The 16,984-nt window shown below is 32.4% G+C and overlaps 2 protein-coding genes and 1 long non-coding RNA gene across 4 annotated transcripts; 1 reads left to right on the top strand and 2 right to left on the bottom strand.

Annotated features, from left to right (window-relative positions):
* Nucleotides 1-213: 213 nt before the first annotated feature.
* LOC105191264 (peptidyl-alpha-hydroxyglycine alpha-amidating lyase 1) lies at nucleotides 214-7,035 on the bottom strand. Of its 2 annotated transcripts, none has more exons than XM_011154541.3 (6): nucleotides 6,679-7,035; nucleotides 5,323-5,509; nucleotides 4,633-5,253; nucleotides 4,140-4,556; nucleotides 3,829-4,032; nucleotides 214-825 (listed from the first exon to the last, which is right to left on the bottom strand). In XM_011154541.3, the coding sequence occupies exons 1-6, from the start codon at nucleotides 6,772-6,774 to the stop codon at nucleotides 617-619; spliced, it is 1,734 nt and encodes a 577-aa protein (XP_011152843.1). In that variant the 5' UTR covers nucleotides 6,775-7,035; the 3' UTR covers nucleotides 214-616. The 2 variants fall into 2 exon arrangements, with proteins under 2 accessions (XP_011152843.1, XP_011152844.1); XM_011154542.3 differs by having other exon boundaries at nucleotides 5,383-5,509; nucleotides 6,679-7,034.
* Nucleotides 7,036-8,322: 1,287 nt separating this feature from the next.
* LOC112588715 (uncharacterized) lies at nucleotides 8,323-9,397 on the top strand. The gene is made up of 3 exons (XR_003113012.1): nucleotides 8,323-8,570; nucleotides 8,696-9,009; nucleotides 9,302-9,397. It is a non-coding gene; the product is annotated as an uncharacterized LOC112588715 (long non-coding RNA).
* A 5,327-nt stretch (nucleotides 9,398-14,724) lies between these two features.
* On the bottom strand, nucleotides 14,725-16,959 carry LOC112588716 (uncharacterized protein DDB_G0288805-like). Its single transcript, XM_025299426.1, has 4 exons — nucleotides 16,932-16,959; nucleotides 16,581-16,772; nucleotides 14,987-16,471; nucleotides 14,725-14,863 (listed from the first exon to the last, which is right to left on the bottom strand). The coding sequence occupies exons 3-4, from the start codon at nucleotides 16,122-16,124 to the stop codon at nucleotides 14,841-14,843; spliced, it is 1,161 nt and encodes a 386-aa protein (XP_025155211.1). The 5' UTR covers nucleotides 16,125-16,471; nucleotides 16,581-16,772; nucleotides 16,932-16,959; the 3' UTR covers nucleotides 14,725-14,840.
* Between the last annotated feature and the right edge of the window lie 25 nt (nucleotides 16,960-16,984).

The following is a 16,984-nucleotide window of genomic DNA, read 5'->3' as shown; positions in this document are numbered from 1 at the left end:
TGTTTATTTGATAAAGTACAAGGGATTATTGATTATGGATTATCAAACATTCAAAAAAACGAAAGGAGAGAGAAAAGAATTAAATTATTTATTAATTAGAATTAAATTATCTATGGAAAAATCCAATTATGTATATAAATAATATATATCTCTCTTATATATATATATATATATATATATATGTATATATATATATATATATAACAGTTACGAACATAAGGCTCAGTAAAACTACAACGAATGTGACTCTATTGCAATTTGATCAATGTATCTAATTTCGGTTTGCGGTTACGGCTTGATTTGCTTTTATACGGCATCTCTTCATCTATTTCTAGTATTTCTTCGCTAAAATCTTTCATGGTAAATGTTACACCAAGTGGTAATGTCAAACAACTCACCCTATACGTGCGTTCGTAAGTAAGCCGAAGCGCTGGAATGTTCGCGACTTATCGTCGGTCGCACTCGGCTATCGTCGGCGTTGGCGTCCAAACTTCAAATGAAAATACAATTCGCGCCCATTTCGCGATCATGTCGGACGTCGGCGAGCGTACGGGTGTAAATTTGTTGTTCGGTTCGGTAATACTGACGCGATATTTCGGTATTTGCGCTACATGTCTTAAATTACCTTCGCAAGGCTGTTCTCGGGACGCTCGTCCTCTGAGGTTTCCGGCTCTGTACTCAGCTTATTGAAATCCCGAGTATTTGGCCGCTTCTCCAAAAATTTGAAACTCCGACCACGACGATTTTCCAGCAGGCTAGATAGCTTGAAATTCTCCCGTCTCTCCGCTTCCCAACGCATCCTTTTCCGCATGGTGAGTAAACATCCTGTTCGAATCAAAATATAAGCATATATTTGCTCGGTCTCATACGCAGAAAGCGTCCAACCTCCACGATTCACCTCGCGTAACTGTTAAAATTCTTATACGATTCGTCATTTTGAATCATATGCGTAGCTAAATTCCTCAAATGCAAGTCAACGTCATGATTATTTAACTACATATTTTATGCTTTCTACAACAGTATTTTCTTAGCTGTATGATGTGTCAAAATTTCATTATATATTATGACATTAGATATATATATATATATATATATACACATATATACGGGATGGTTTAAAAGTCTGGAAATGGCTAATTATCTCTGAAAGTAGCGGTTCTGTAGGAAAATGTTTCAGGTAAAAAGTTGTAGGGTTTTAAGTAACGCATTAAATAGCAATATTATTATGACCTTGAAGAGGTCAGATAAAAATCATTTTGAATTTTTTAATTGGAAATCTTCATCTTTTATTACATACTCTTATAGTTTATCTCGAGATCTTTCCAAAACATTATATTTAAGTTATTTTTCATGAAGTACTTTCCCAATTATGAGGCTTGAATATTACAGTACCGCCGGCATTAGCATTACCCAACATGTACCGCGTGGAGGTTGCACAGTCGGATTTACACTTCTGTTGTGTATATTGTGTGTGCGTATGCATACGTGTTGTATATACCGATTGTTAAAATTTCACAAATCTTTTAAAAGAAATTAAGATTATTTAATACTTCGTATTATTACACGGAAATATAATTTTTGTGAGAATTTCCAACTACTGACAAAACGTTTAAGGAAAGAGGAGGTTTGTCACGATATGTAATGTAATTCATACAATCGGTACGCTAAGCTCAATTGGGATAACTCAGGATAACAGATAAGATGTTTTGCTATTAGCAGAGCTCACACTTCGCTGCTGCTTTCCCCACTTCAGGCTCCGGGCTAGGTTTCGATGGGGTCCCCCCCTCACACGTACGCATATACACATACACACAATACACACACAGAAGTGTAAATCCGACCGTGCAACCTTCACCTTGGATAATACTAATACCAGCGGTACTGTAACATTTAAGTCTTATAACTCGGAAAATACTTCATGAAAAATAACTTAAATATAATATTTTGGAAAGCTCTCGAAATAAGCTATAAGAGTATGTAATAAAAAATGAGGATTTCCAATTAAAAAATTCAAAGTGATTTTTATATGACCTTGACAATACTCTTGAAGGTCATGATAATATTGCTTTTGATAGAAGCATTGCTAGATAGAAGTAATGCGTTATTTAAAACCCTACAACTTTTGTCTGAAACATTTTCCTACAGGACCGCTATTTTCAGAGATAATTAGCCGTATCCGACTTTTAAACCATCCTGTATATATACAGGGTGGCCCACGTAAAGTGTTACAAGCCCATAACTTTAAAAATATTTATCAAATAAAAAAATTGTTCATAAGGAAGTTTCATGTATTCGAGAGGCCTCTTTAACTACATAAATATAAAGTCGTCCCAGCTTTCCCTTTAAAGGGGAACGGGGGTAACTTCATAATTTTAAATGGAACCCCCTATAAAATGTTGCATATTTGGATTCTACGGGAAAAAACAAGTAAATTTTATCTGAAACATTTGTTTGGAAAATGCTTCTATCAAAAGTTATAAGCATTTAAACCTTTAGCGATTTCATTCATGATTGAACTCCATTGACACAAAGTTGCGTTCGTGATACAACAAAAACGAAAAAAACCTTAGAGTACATACTTGATGTTAACCAAAAGAAACATAAATAAACACATTTATCGGAAAACGTAAATACAGATCATAGACGAATATGCAACATTTTATAGGGAGTTTCATTTAAAATTATGAAGTTACCCCCGTCCCCCTTTAAAGGGGAAGCGGGGGCGACTTTACATTTATGTAGTTAGAGAGACCTCTCAAATACATGAAACTTCCTTATGAACAATTTTTTTATTTGATAAATATTTTTAAAGTTATGGACTTGTAACACTTTACGTGGGCCACCCTGTATATTATAACATTAATATTAATATTGAAAATAACCAAAAGATTACACTCGCTCTATAGATACAAGCAATATACAAAGTATACAAAGAGGATAGGAGGAAGGAGAGGTGCAAAAAATTAAAAATATTAAACTAAAAAGTATATTTGTGTATAATAAATATAATTTTAAAAACATAGGTAACATAAAAGAGATTGAAAAAGCAGTCAAGATGCTATATATTATAAATTATGAAATATAATATACAATATGCACTGTACTGTATATTGTCTTTTTGATAATTTATAATGATGAGATCTAACAAAGTTCACTGTACAGCAAAATATATCTTTAAAACAAACTTTAAACAATATTTACATATATAAGTAAAAGAAATGCATAGAAAGTATATGACACTTCCTAACTATAGTGCATATATGAGATCAAGACCAAGTATGGTTAAAACAAATTATTTCAAATAAATGAATACAATATGAATATTTGATTATAGGAACAACATAGATTTATCATTACTGATGAGTTTGTAAATATAAAAGTTTAAAAGTAATTACTGTCATTCAGTCAAAGAGAAATAAATAAAAAAAATTATCTCTAAGCACATTTGCAACTACAAAATATGGTAGATAAATATGGTCTTAAAATATGGTCACTATAGCTTTAAATTACAGTAAAGACATTATTCTTTTTTTCCTGTTATATTGTACATATATTATACATTGTACATATATTATATATTGTACAATATTATACATTGTATGATTATATTGCATGCTTTGAATTTTTTCTATAGTTCACTCTTGTTAAATGTTTTAATAAACAGGAAAAAAGGAAAATTTATTAAATTACTACTAATAGATATATCCAGGAATTAAATTAACTCATGCATAATATCAATGTTATAACGAGAAGTAAACAGCCAAGCGAATACTTCCTATTCAACTAGCTTAAATAATTCAAATGTCGTTTCGTCATAATCTGCTCTACCTCTTTTTTGGCATCTTGCTACAATAGCAGCAATTGCGACGCATATTATAAGAAAAGAAATGGCCAGTGAACCAAGACCTAGAATCATTTTTGTCATATTACTTTTCTCAGTATCTGCATCTTTAGTGTCAGGATGTATTAAAATCTTAGGTCGACGGTGATTGGTAGACACTAAATTCTCAGAATGCGTAGAATCATTTACACCTATATAAAAAGTTACGTATATTTAGATACGGATATATTTTAACAAATTCTTACGTATAATTTGGTAAAGTAGAAATATTAGGTGCGCGATTAACATCATTATATACCTTGTAAAAATCTGTAAACTTTGTGATTATTTAGTTCAACTACATATATTTCGGCACCATCTTCCGTCACGTAGAGATCGTGTGGATTGATCATGTTTTCCTTAGGTGCAAATATTGAGAGTACTTTCCCAGAATGGATGTCAAGCACGAAACCTCGTACTGGTACAGGATGTAGCGTATACGGATCGGGTCCATTGACTAGGTATAATTTTTCTCGAGCGTAAGCAACACTATAGATTTTTGTACCGATAACGGGATGCCTATATTCTTTGTGGAATGTACCGTTGCTGGCAAAGAAACACGAGACTCGGCCGTTTTCTCTGTCAGCAACGTAAATATAATTCAATGCGCTCGCTAATGCTAAAGCATGTGGGACGACAAATGCGTTCGCCGGTGGTAATTGCGAGTAGACAGGTCCTGAAATGAATTCAGCTTTAATCCAGAATCTAGCTAGGTGACATCTCGTTGATGTCGATTTCGTTTTTATTATTACCCCCAGCACCCCAGTGTCGTCCCCAGTGTAAAATCCGTTGTCCCTTCTTATTAAACTTGATTATCCTAGAATTGCAATATCCGTCGCTGACGAAAAAGTCACCATTGGTATGTACAGCAACAGCAGTCGGCTTACAAAATCTGATCTCGTCGTTTCCAGGCTCAAAAGCCACTCCCAGAGTTATGGATGGTTTTAGTATGCTATTTTCGAATAATACATTGGCATAACGGTCAGACATGCTTGTTTCCGTGCTAAATTGTGCGCGTTTCAATTTATCCATATGCTTTTCTATGTTTTGAGCGTCAAACTTGAATACTTGATGCATTGCTACATCAGTAATCCAATAATTTCCAAACTGATCGATAGTTAGACCATGAGGAAGATAAAACATATTCTTGCCCCATTCTAATACTATCTTTCCGCTTTTGTCTAAAAGTATAATCGTGTTTTGTGCTATTGGCCCATTAATAGGATTAAACCTATTTGCATTATCGAAAGTATCAAATCCCCAAACTCGTTCCCCTCTGTGAAATATAACAATATTGCCGCTTGGATCCATGGAAATAGCTGACACTTGAGTAAGATTCAATTGTGCAGCCCATTGTCGATCCCATACTATATCTGACAACAGTATAAGAAACATAACAAGATATAAATTACATTTCTTTATGTAAATCAATGAATACCTACTTTTGTCCAAGATATTTGGAACTATCGATTCTTGTTTATCAGGATGATTAATAAGCTCACCATCTGTCAAATAGGTATCTTTTGAGTGTTGCGTTTGATCCAATTGTTCCAAGGCTTCTCTATCTACCTCTTCATTGTCAGGATATTCCAAATATTCATTTGAATTAAATTTTGTATCAGAAAAATGCTGCAATATAGAAATCAGATTTATTTTTTCCATATACCTCTATTTATATAATAAATTTATATAAAGTAAAATAAAGTTTTGTGTATAGGGATAGTTTCTGTTCTTATAAAAAATAAATAACTTATATATGATATCAAATAAGAAAGTATGTAATATCAACTTGTTGATATCATGAAAGAAATAGGTAATTATATAGAATACCTTCCTCACCTCTAATATTGACAAAAAAATACTTAATCGACGTGTTTTTGTAAGACAAACAACTTTTCTACATGAAAAAGTCGTCGTTCTGCCTTGTGGAGCAAGATATTAATTGTTAAAGTTGATGGCAACTTAGGTTAGGAAATCTGTCACGGAGGTGACAAATAAAAAAGAAATCTTTGCCTTACTAAAAAGATGAGTGTACAATGTACTAAGAATGGATATAATCAAAATATAATTATATATAATTAAATACAATTAGATACAATTAAAAAATCAATTAAAATGTTTTATATTTATGTATTTTATGTTTATATTTTTATATACTTATATTTTTATTGATGTTTGAGATATATTTTATATATTTATTTTTATTTCTATGTCATTTTTATATTATCTCATTTACATTTACTATTTCAGTTATGTCTGCCACTTCTCTTATTTTTTTTTTTATTTTTTGCCTTACTAAAAAGATGAGTCTACAATATATTAAAAATGTATGTGGTATCTTATTATGCAGAACTGATCTTGTTCCTCTTGTTACATAACAAAATAGCATATGCTATGATTCTTCCGCTTTCGATTCATGATCCATCCTTCCTTGCATAGGGGCCTTGCTAATCTTTTCTGTATCTATTTTTAATATATTGCAGACTCATCTTTTTAGTAAAGTGAAAATTTATTTTTTATTATCTGTCACCTCCGTGACAGATTTCCTAACCTAAATTGCTGTCAACTTTAACAATTAATATCTCGCTCCACAAAGCAGGCGACAATTTTTTTCAAACAGAAAAGTTGTTTGTCTTACAAAAACACGTCAATTAAGTATTTTTTCGTCGATATTGGAAATGAGGAAGGATTATTTTGTATAATTACCAAGAAATAATAAACATAAGAGCCTAGCTCTTAAAATTTTGAATTTTCTCTTTTATACACTAAAATATAAATATACCCATTTATGTAATTACCTGAGTTTTCGAAATATCCCGCGCGTCCACTTTGACGTGAATTAAAGTAGAAAGAACCAAAATGAAGCAAACAGTGCGATACCGAAGACTCGTCATAATTTAACGAAACCGTCATCAGGTGTTTGCGCGTGTCTTCGATATATTTCGCCACTATCGTAAATATCGGTGACACCCGCGGTATTGGACCGCACGAAAAATCCGCATAACCTTGTAAGATCACAAATATTTTGGCGAACTACGATCAGATGTTTCGGTGAATTACTTTGATGCCGCAAATTTTGGTATATTCGATCCATGGACATAGGAATAGGGGAACGAAGCGATAACCCGAGCTTTAGGTGAGGGGAGTGAAGCCGTTGCGCGGCGGGGAGACTATAGTCACGTGGTACATGTGGTGCCGCACAGATGATTGGCTATAAAATACTTGTAAAACAATGATTGGCTATAAACCATAAATGCGCGAAATGTACAAGAAATATCGTATTAACAAATGTATATGTGTGGTAGGATATTTGGAGTAAAATATTTTATTTATAAATTATTATATATTAAAATATTAATAGTGTTATATAAATATATATGTCATCAGATGTCATTACATTAAAGATGTCAAATAAATGGTAAGAGGTTATGTATAAATTTGAGAACTATAAAATGTTTTTAAATGTATCTAATTTTGCAGGTCTGTGTTCTGACCCTTAGGCTTATCCAGACAAACTTGCATAAGCGCGTAACGCATATGCATAAGGAAATTGACCAATTATGATCCATGTAGTAAAAAAATATTTTTTGTATTAAACATACGATTAGTATGTAATTTCCTTATGCATATGCGTTACGCGCTTATGCAAGTTTGTCTGGATAGGCCTTAAGGCCTAGTACACAATGCAAAGGCACAGGAAATAGGAACAGGGAATGGGAACATGAAATAGAAACCTGTATAATACTGAAACCATAGACGTATAATAAACAGACTGTGCGTTCAGTGGAGGGGGCATTCTATATTCGAAAGAGACAACATGCTTTCGTTGAGCAATCTATCGCTTTCTAACGATGCGTGGTGGTAAAATGTGGGTAAAGCAGTTTTCCGTGACAGGGGAAACAGAAGTAGGAGAATATAGAGAAAGGGGAATTGTGAAAGGCAAAGAGAAGAAAATACGTCTGATATTAATACACGCATATGGAAAAATGACGATTTTGTATGGAAATATGATGAATATGGACATATGACGATGAGTATAATTACATACCGGTGGAAAATAATCTGTTTGTAACTTTTATATGCATTACTGCGGCATACACAACAATATAGACTCATTGTGTTACGATTATACTTTTTGTGTTATGATTATACTATTATGAATAAATACGTTTTATAATCTTTAATGTCAATCGTCTTGTTTACATATGCTTTGTTTTACGAAAAGAAGGAGAACCGGAAACATGAAGCCCTAAACACAATGCCAGGCAACAGGCAATAAGAATAAAAATAGACCAATCACAGTAGATTATTCTTGTAATAATCGATTGTGATTGGTCTATTTTTATTCTTATTGCCTATTGCCTGGCATTGTGTTTAGAGCTTAACACTCCACTCTAAACAGGCGGAGGCCGCCAAATACCTTACCACGCATCGTTAGAAAGAGACAGACTGCTCTACGAAAGCATGCTACCTCTTTCTAATATTGAACATGTGCAGACAAAGGAAACGTTGCGAAAGCGCGGTCTATATATTATATGTCTATGACTGAAACACAATTGCTCCTATGTTAACCAATCATCTGCTGTTGTGCTTGTGCGCATGTGCTGAACGAAAATCTGCCTACAATAATATTGAAACCGAATTAAAATGTTTTATTATTTAATTTCGGTTTTTGTCAGACGAGATTTAAGTAAAGGGAATTACTTTCTGCAATCATTAAAGTCGCAAATATAACATAGATCAACATGAACAAAATATTTAATTATGCATTTTTTGTGTTATATACATCATAATATTTATTCACTTTTTTTATAGGACAAAGATAATTTTATGCTATTTCTGGTTCATGTGCAAATATTTGGATTATATGCCATTTGGAAAAGAAGAAAACGTAAGCGTTGGATCAATAGGAGATGGTGGGTGCGACCCATAAACACAAGACGAAAAGAATATGGTGATTTTACAACCCTTTTTGCGTAATTGAAGGAAGATTGTGATCTTTTCTTTCGATATACACGAATGGATGTCGAAACATTTTATGAATTACTGGAAATGGTGCGACCTTATCTACAGAAAAACAGTTTACAAGAACCAATTTGTCCGGAACAACGGCTTGTGATTACATTTAGGTAAGATAGATGTGTTATTCTAATAATATATTATAATAATAATAAAGTATAATATTCATTATTATTTAAACAATTTTATCATAGATATCTGGCTAGTGGCGACCAAGTATTGTAATTAGCTCTCGCTTATAGAGTAGGAGTGTCTACTGCTCATAAAATAATAAAAGAAACCTGTGAAGTTATTGCCTTTTATATAAAATAGGATTATTATATTGTTAAAATATACTTTGGCAGTATGTATTTTAGCAGTATGTATGTTTTGAATCTAAAATAATCACCAACGTATTTTCAGATAGATTGTTATTGCACAAGGTAATTGGAGTCCAATCAGATGGCGATTCTTTATGACAATCCATGAACTAGAAATCAATAAATGTAAATGAGGTTAATAAATCTTTCATATAAAATTGCATATAAGATTGTTATCTACAAACATATAACTGGTTTTGAAATTAAGTATTAATTTACTACAGTTACACACTATAATATTCTGCTGAATACATTTGAATTTGAATTTGCAATAATTACATTATACATATATGAAATAATTACATTATAAATTATGAAATAGGCAATGTGCAAATCCTGTTATGATAATATCTTGTACTAATACTGTTACTACAAGACAAATGGTTAAATGTATTATAACAGTATACGTTATTTATTTAAAAATAATAATCTTTCGTACCTTAACGTTGTCATTTTGGTAATTATAGTATTGCACATTTCGAGGCTGATTTGCTAAGATATTAAATGTTGGATCAACATTACTCATACTTCTGAAATCATGATAATTACAGTATAGATATAGATAAAATGAAATATTGAAAAATATGATGAGATTATTTTGCCAAATGGTCATTTTGTCAAATAGTCAAAGTGTACATTACACAAAAATACAAAATCAGTTGCAGACAAGAAATTAGAAGAAACTGGTAAATTCATTGGCATCATCAAAAATTAGTACAGTAATGCAGTAAAAAAAAATAAGTCTATTATAACGTGTGTAATATAACAGATACTCTGTATTGACTGAGCCTATAATTAATCTTGTAATGAAAAAATGAAACAAACTTTCTCTGAAAGACGAATTGCCCCAAAAATTTAAGTGGTCGAATAGAGGCCATTTTTGTCTGGTAGGTTTCCTGCTTCATTTCTAGTTTCTAGTTCTTGCTGCTGCCTTTCTTTACTAAATCATTGGCGGAGACGAACCCAACATGTTTGGCAATCCAATGCTACACGAAACATATACAAAAATAGAATTAGATTTAGGTAAAAGGAAATTTTAATAGGGAAAATGTATTAAATATATATCATATAATTTTCTGTCACTACCAATAAATATATAAAAATATTTTTACCACAGTAAATATCGTGTATTACTGTCCATGCATTTTCTTTCGTGTTTGGATTATGATATTCTTTCAAATTTTTGTCATAAAGAAATGGTCGAGATCTTACTAGATCTATCAGTAGTTCATTGCCTATTTTTTCATTCTGCGTATAATATTCTATATTTATGAAATCATCCTCGTTTTCTTTTTCCATATCGTCTGTCTCCTGCGAGCTGTCGACTGTTCTTTTTCGGGAATATTCGTGATTATACACTTCTCTCATAATGTTTGCACAGATCAAATTATTTACGAATAAAGATAACCTCCAATGTCCATGAAAATACGTAGCCTCTCCATACACGAACTGTCTCTCTGTGATTGGTCAGGAATAGGGAATAAGGAACAAAAATCCAACGCGTCGGAAATTCTGTTCCTGTTACCTGTGTCTATGTCTATTATGCATCGATGCACGGTTGCTCGTAAGGCGAAATCTGAGTATTTCTATTGCCTGTGTTATTCCCTATTCCTATTCTCTATGCTTTTGCATTATGTACCAGGCCTTACAGCTAATGTAGACGAGCCTTTAGGGCAAAAGCACAGGCTTTTGTATAACACATAATACATAACATATAAGAGAATAAACCAATTAGTTTTCTTCATTTCCCTCCTCAGGACAGAAATGAAGAACTCTGATTGATTGAAGCCCTAAACACAATGCCAGGCAACAGGCAATAAGAATAAAAATAGACCAATCACAATAGATTATTCTTGTAATAATCGATTGTGATTGGTCTATTTTTATTTTTATTGCCTGTTGCCTGGCATTGTGTTTAGGGCTTAATTCTCTTATGTGTTGTGTACACTCGTGAACTAAAAGGTAAGTGCACCGATTTTTTGTTGACTTCGGAACGCGCTCCAACTTGAGGAGAAAGACAACCACTGCTTCATACGTCAACGCTGTCATTTATTACGAGAGCAGAAGGATGGCATAAACGAGTGTCAAATAAGTAGTGATTGTGGCGTAGACACAAATGTCTTGGAGACTTTGAGTTATAATTGAAAAAATGAAGAAACCAAATAGTGATTGTGAATAAAAGTGGCAAAAGGCTTCATAAAATTTGTAAAACAGCATATTAAAGGAGAGTATTAATTGTCTAACAATATTTTAAGTGAACAATATTTTTAAATTTGAGTGTAAGTTAAAAAAGTTATAAACCATAATTTCTTTAATGTTAATAATTTTATAGCTATAAATTTGCCATCGACGTTAAATGAATATGTATGTAATGCTATCATTTACATAGGTGGAAAATTATGTTATTGCGCTCATAAAAAATAAGCAGCAGACTAAGTCGAGTGATATTTTTTTAACAAGATACTCATATCACTCAACTTGGTCTGCTGCTTACTTCTACTGAACACAATAATATAATTCCTCATCTATGGAAATAATAGCATTATATATATATTCATTCAACGTCGATGACAAATTTATTAACATTAAAGAAATTATGGTTTATAACTTTTTTAACTTACACTCAAATTTAAAAATATTTTTCACTTAAAATATTGTTAGACAATTAATACTCTCCTTTAATATGCTGTTTTACAAATTTTATGAAGCCTTTTGCCACTTTTATTCACAATCACTATTTGTTTTCTCCATTTCTTCAATTATAACTCAAAGTCTCCAAGACATTTGTGTCTACGCCACAATCACTACTTATTCGACACCCGTATATGCCATTCTTTTGCTCTTGTAATAAGTAACAGCGCTGACATATGAAGCAGTGGTTGTCTTTCTCCAAGTTGGAGCGCGTTCCGAAGTCAACAAAAAATCGGTGCACATACCTTTTAGTTCACGAGTGTAGACATATAATATATAGACCGCGCATTCGCAACGTTTCCTTTGTTTGCCCATGTTCAATATTAGAAAGAGGTAGCATGTTTTCGTAGAGCAGTCTGTCTCTTTCTAACGATGCGTGATATTTGGCCCCTCCGCCTAAAGAGCCTAAAATCAAAGAGCCGCAAACTGTCTGCTAGGCAGGGGAATCTTTTTCCTCGCAAACATGGCGTCCCTTCGCGCGAAGTTCGAAACTAATATCTGAATCTCGTAAATGTATTAGTGTGATTATTCAAATAAAATTGAAATAAATTTACATAATCGTTTGAGAACGAACATAAGTTTTATTGAAAATAGTTATAATAATTATATATTATAACAATTATATTATATATTATAATAATTGTATTGAACATAATTATCTTTTAATAATTACATTATATTATTATTGCTATTACTAAAATATAGGTTCCCAGACAGCACATAATATTTACAAAATATTTTAGAAATATAGATCAAATATTTTATAGTTATTGTAATGTTCAACATTCTCTGCTATGAAAACAATTATAATAAATATGTAAAAATATGTCTGCAAAATATGTTTTATAAATCGATTTATAAGTCATAAGTTGTTTCATAAAAATATTTATGAAAAATGGTTTTCTTAAATATTTTTAGATATTTATTATAATCTTTTTCATATCTGAGAATCTCGAACATTACAATATTTATATAATATTTCACATCTATATCTCTAAAATATTTTGCTAACACTGTGTTCTATCTGGGTTATTGCATTCAATAGAAATTTCTTGTGACAAGAATTAGACTAACATACTAAAAATAAAAACAGAATTACTTTACTCAATATCGTTGGAAGTCTCTGCTGACTAATAATAGTTTTAGACTAATAATAAAGTTTTATTTCATGCTTTTGCCTAACAAACGCGAGCCCATGCTGAAACTACCAAATTCTGAACCGGATTCTTTTCGTTCTTCATGACCAGTGAAAATTTTTAGTCGCATTTGAATGAATCTCTTCAGAATAGCTGTTGCAAGATTGTGACACTTTGGTATAGCGGAAACATACAAATTTGGAAACTCCTTCATTATATTTGTCAAAAATATGTCTGCATTTTTACGGACAAATGTGATGACGTGCTCAACATCTCTAAAACATTCTTCTGCTTTCACGATCAGAGTGAAAATTTCATCGGAAACTTCTACTTGAGAACAATTTGCATAGTTTGTTTGGCGAGTAAATTCACTTTCTGGATGAGCCTGAGGACCCTTATGAAGTACAGCTGAAGAACATGTAGAATAAATTAAGTCTAACTTTGTAACTGTAAAAACTTGATGAACCACATAGCCTGCTACTCTGTACAGCACTTTATTTTCTTTTTATGGTACTGTGAAAGGTAGAATTATGAAGTCTCTTGGCCAATCTCCATTGTTATTCAAAGCAGTATCCAAAGCAGCAAATTTCAACTCATCAAAGATATTAATAAGTATTTCTCCCTCTGTCTCAAAGTCATAACTACTTCCAGGTACTTCTCTCAAAAGCATTGAAATAGTAGTTTGTCTTAGCCGTTGCGTTACTTGAAGTGGTGTAGGTGTTGGTCTGCGATACCTTATGACAGAGAAAAGATTTTCAATGATATCTTGAGTAAGTCGACCAGTAAACAGAAAGTCATAACCAAGTTCATTCAGGCACAATTCAGCAAGATCTAAAATAGTCTTAGTCGAAATTTTAATTGCAGTCTGTACAGGTTTCCAACCTCCTGATATATACATATGTTAGAACACATCCATTGTCAGTTTAAGAATAGTAATAGCTTGTTCATAAGCCTCTGTATTTTTTTTACTTAAAGCAGATAAGAGGGATCTGCAAGTGACATAACGGAACCATTCATGCATTAATAGCACCATCCAAGCTGTTGTAACCATTTCAGGGTCACCTCCTTCCATAAAAGCGATATTAAACAAGCTAGCAGCAGTACGATGATTAATGACTCGTCTCGCGACATTTAACTTCATCTTGTCAAAATGATTGCATTGCACATCACTCCTCTTTAATTTTGGAGTCATTCGCCACATATCTCCACTTTGATAATCAATTAGGGCAAAAATATGAGCCACTTTTACTGCTGAAGAAGGCAGACCTTGGTCTTCAACAATTCGATCAGGAAGATGTATAACTTTATTGTTTGTCAGCATTTCTTTGAAATTTTTAAAAGCGTGCACAACATCAGCCATAACAAACATTTTCTGACCTTCAACACATGGATGGCAGAAGCTGTTATTCAGTATCTGCGGACCCACTTCTATTCCCAGGGCTTTCCATACATTACGATTACCCATGTCGCAAGTCAGAACACGAACTGTTATTCCCACTTTGTACGACTCACGTACAATTTCTAGACAGCGATCTTTGACTGCTTCAGAAAAAAAGAATTTCCAGTGAAATCATAGGCTACTGGTTGTTTCCACCGGACAGCTAGTCCTCCTAAGATCCACACCATGATTTTACTTGCCTTTTCCTTTAGCATTGATAGGGATACCTCAGTCCGCCATTTCTCTCTTGTATCAGGATCAGGATATTGAAGCTTTAACTGTGAAGTTACTTTTGGTTTTGCTCCTGATATAGTACATCAACCTATGTATGACTTGGTTCCTGGATTGTAATCAATTTTCTTCTGAATTGCCATCTCGTCAAAAACAAGAACGCAGTCTTTGTTTATAGTTTTCATTGAGCTTATTTTTTTATGAAGAAGCTTAAAAATGTCATGCAACAAACCAGGCGAGAACTGTACATGTTGAAGTTTAGATTGAAGAAGACAAACAGACGGCAAAGGCATTTGTAGCTGTGACTGTAATTGATATCCAGTCGTGCCAGATGCAAAATGCAACTGTAAAGCGATTTGTAATGTCTTATTTGTCCATTTACTGCCGCGACTCGAACTCAAACATAGAGCATTAAGCTGATCCTCCCCAAAACGAGAAGACAATTTGTTCTTAAAAGATGATAACTTTTTCTGCCAATATGTAGCTAATTTATGTAAACTGTCAACTTTTCTTTTCAGGACACGGTTTTGCTGTAAAATACTATCAAGTTTCAAAGATGGATTCAATGTAGGTTGAATATCAATAGATAGAATTTTGGATTGTTTCAGCATAGGTTTCCGACAATTTTGAATAAAATAATTTTTACATTCTACGGTACTGGTATTATATGTCATACAACTGTTTACAATACTAGGATTAGGACTGGGACTTCCTTCTATTATAGAATTATCAGGTATTGTAGAATTATCAGGTATTGTATTATCAAATATTATATAATTATCAGGTCCAGTCATGTTTCTCAATATTATATTGTTATTAATAGATTCACACTCCGAATTTCTGCTATATCTTGTGGTACTTATCACAATGCTACTCTTTGAATTAACATTACTTTTAGATTTCCCACATTGTTCAACATTTTCATATATGGAGTTTGTCAATGTATGAATGTTATTACTTTGACTAAAGTCCCGTAGTTCCGCTATTGCACTTAGACCAGTATTATTATTTGTACTTTGATTATTATTATTAATACTTTGGTTAAAATCAGTTGTTGTTTGGATTTCACTCATCTTACTTGCTATCAATGGTACCTTACATTCTCTAAGAATCACATTCATATTTGCACTACAATGTGTTACTCCTATCTTATGACTCGACTGATTATCACAGTGCATAATGCTAGAAGGTACTTGACATTCGTCAAGGTCTCTATTCATATTCGTATCACAAGATGTTACTTCTATATTATGACTCGACTGATTATCGTATTGCACAATGCTGGAAGGTATTTTACATTCAGTAAGGTCCACATTCATATTCGTATCACAATGTGTTACATTATGACTCGACTGATTATTACAATGCATATAGCTAGAAGATACATTTCTTTGAGAAGTGGACTCTATCGCAGTTGGTCGAGGAACCAAAGATGAAACGATCTGTCTTCTTAAGGCTATGGGACATTGTGTCTCATGTATACATTCTTTTTTTGGACGTCCGCTTTTGATGCAAAGTTTTTCATTCTCTTTATTACTTGTCTTTTTGTTCCTATTCTGTAGATGTTTTGGTAGTCCTGGATGATCTTCTAAAGGATTAAAAGTTTTATTATTGACCTGCAAAGGTTTGACATTCCTACAAGTATTTGAGCAGTTGCAAAAATTGTAGGAATAAGGCTTCGAGTATTTGTTTGTAAATCTTCTCTGCTGAAATGTTCCTGCAATATAAGATAAGAACCATAAAACAAAATCTTATGACATAACATCTAAATATATATACTTTCTAAAGGAAACAACTATTTTATAATTTTATAATTGCATTCATACCTCACAAAGACAAAATTCATTTCCCATAGTACTTCTGTTTAATTTTTCTAACTATTGTTGCCGCAGATGAGGAATACAAGGGCACCTCCTGAACTTTATCCCAGTACTATATTTATTTGAACAATTATTTGCACTACATACTCGTACCATGATGCAAATCAATATTTAAACACCGCAACATAACTACAAATACTGCAAAAATAATAAAGTAATTACATAATTTGAAATTATTCTTATAAATGTTTCATGCAACAGTAAATAGCCATCAAATCTCTTTAAGGCAATACAATAAAACAAGTTTGTAAAAGGTTATGTTCAAATTCCAGCAAGTTTTCTAGACAATGTATTTACATTAGAAACATGTTTCAAAAGATTTAATATAAAATCCATTTACTTTGTATTCT

Source organism: Harpegnathos saltator, unplaced genomic scaffold (genome assembly GCF_003227715.2).
Source record: "Harpegnathos saltator strain DR-91 unplaced genomic scaffold, Hsal_v8.6 scaffold275, whole genome shotgun sequence".
Taxonomy (NCBI): domain Eukaryota; kingdom Metazoa; phylum Arthropoda; class Insecta; order Hymenoptera; family Formicidae; genus Harpegnathos; species Harpegnathos saltator.
This window is presented reverse-complemented; position numbering and strand designations above follow the sequence as displayed.

Bases quoted from the DNA above. Each gene is read 5' to 3' on its own strand.
- LOC105191264 (XM_011154541.3), bottom strand. From the start codon at position 6,774: ATGACGAGTCTTCGGTATCGCACTGTTTGCTTCATTTTGGTTCTTTCT. The intron at 4,033-4,139 runs GTATATAATGAT...CTTTTTATATAG, and splicing joins AGTTTACAGATTTTTACAAG to GTGTAAATGATTCTACGCAT. The intron at 826-3,828 runs GTAGAGCAGATT...TGATTCGAACAG, and splicing joins AGCAAGATGCCAAAAAAGAG to GATGTTTACTCACCATGCGG.
- LOC112588716 (XM_025299426.1), bottom strand. From the start codon at position 16,124: ATGCATTGTAATAATCAGTCGAGTCATAATGTAACACATTGTGATACG. The intron at 14,864-14,986 runs GTTTGTTGCATG...ATTACAATCCAG, and splicing joins ACATGTACAGTTCTCGCCTG to GAACCAAGTCATACATAGGT.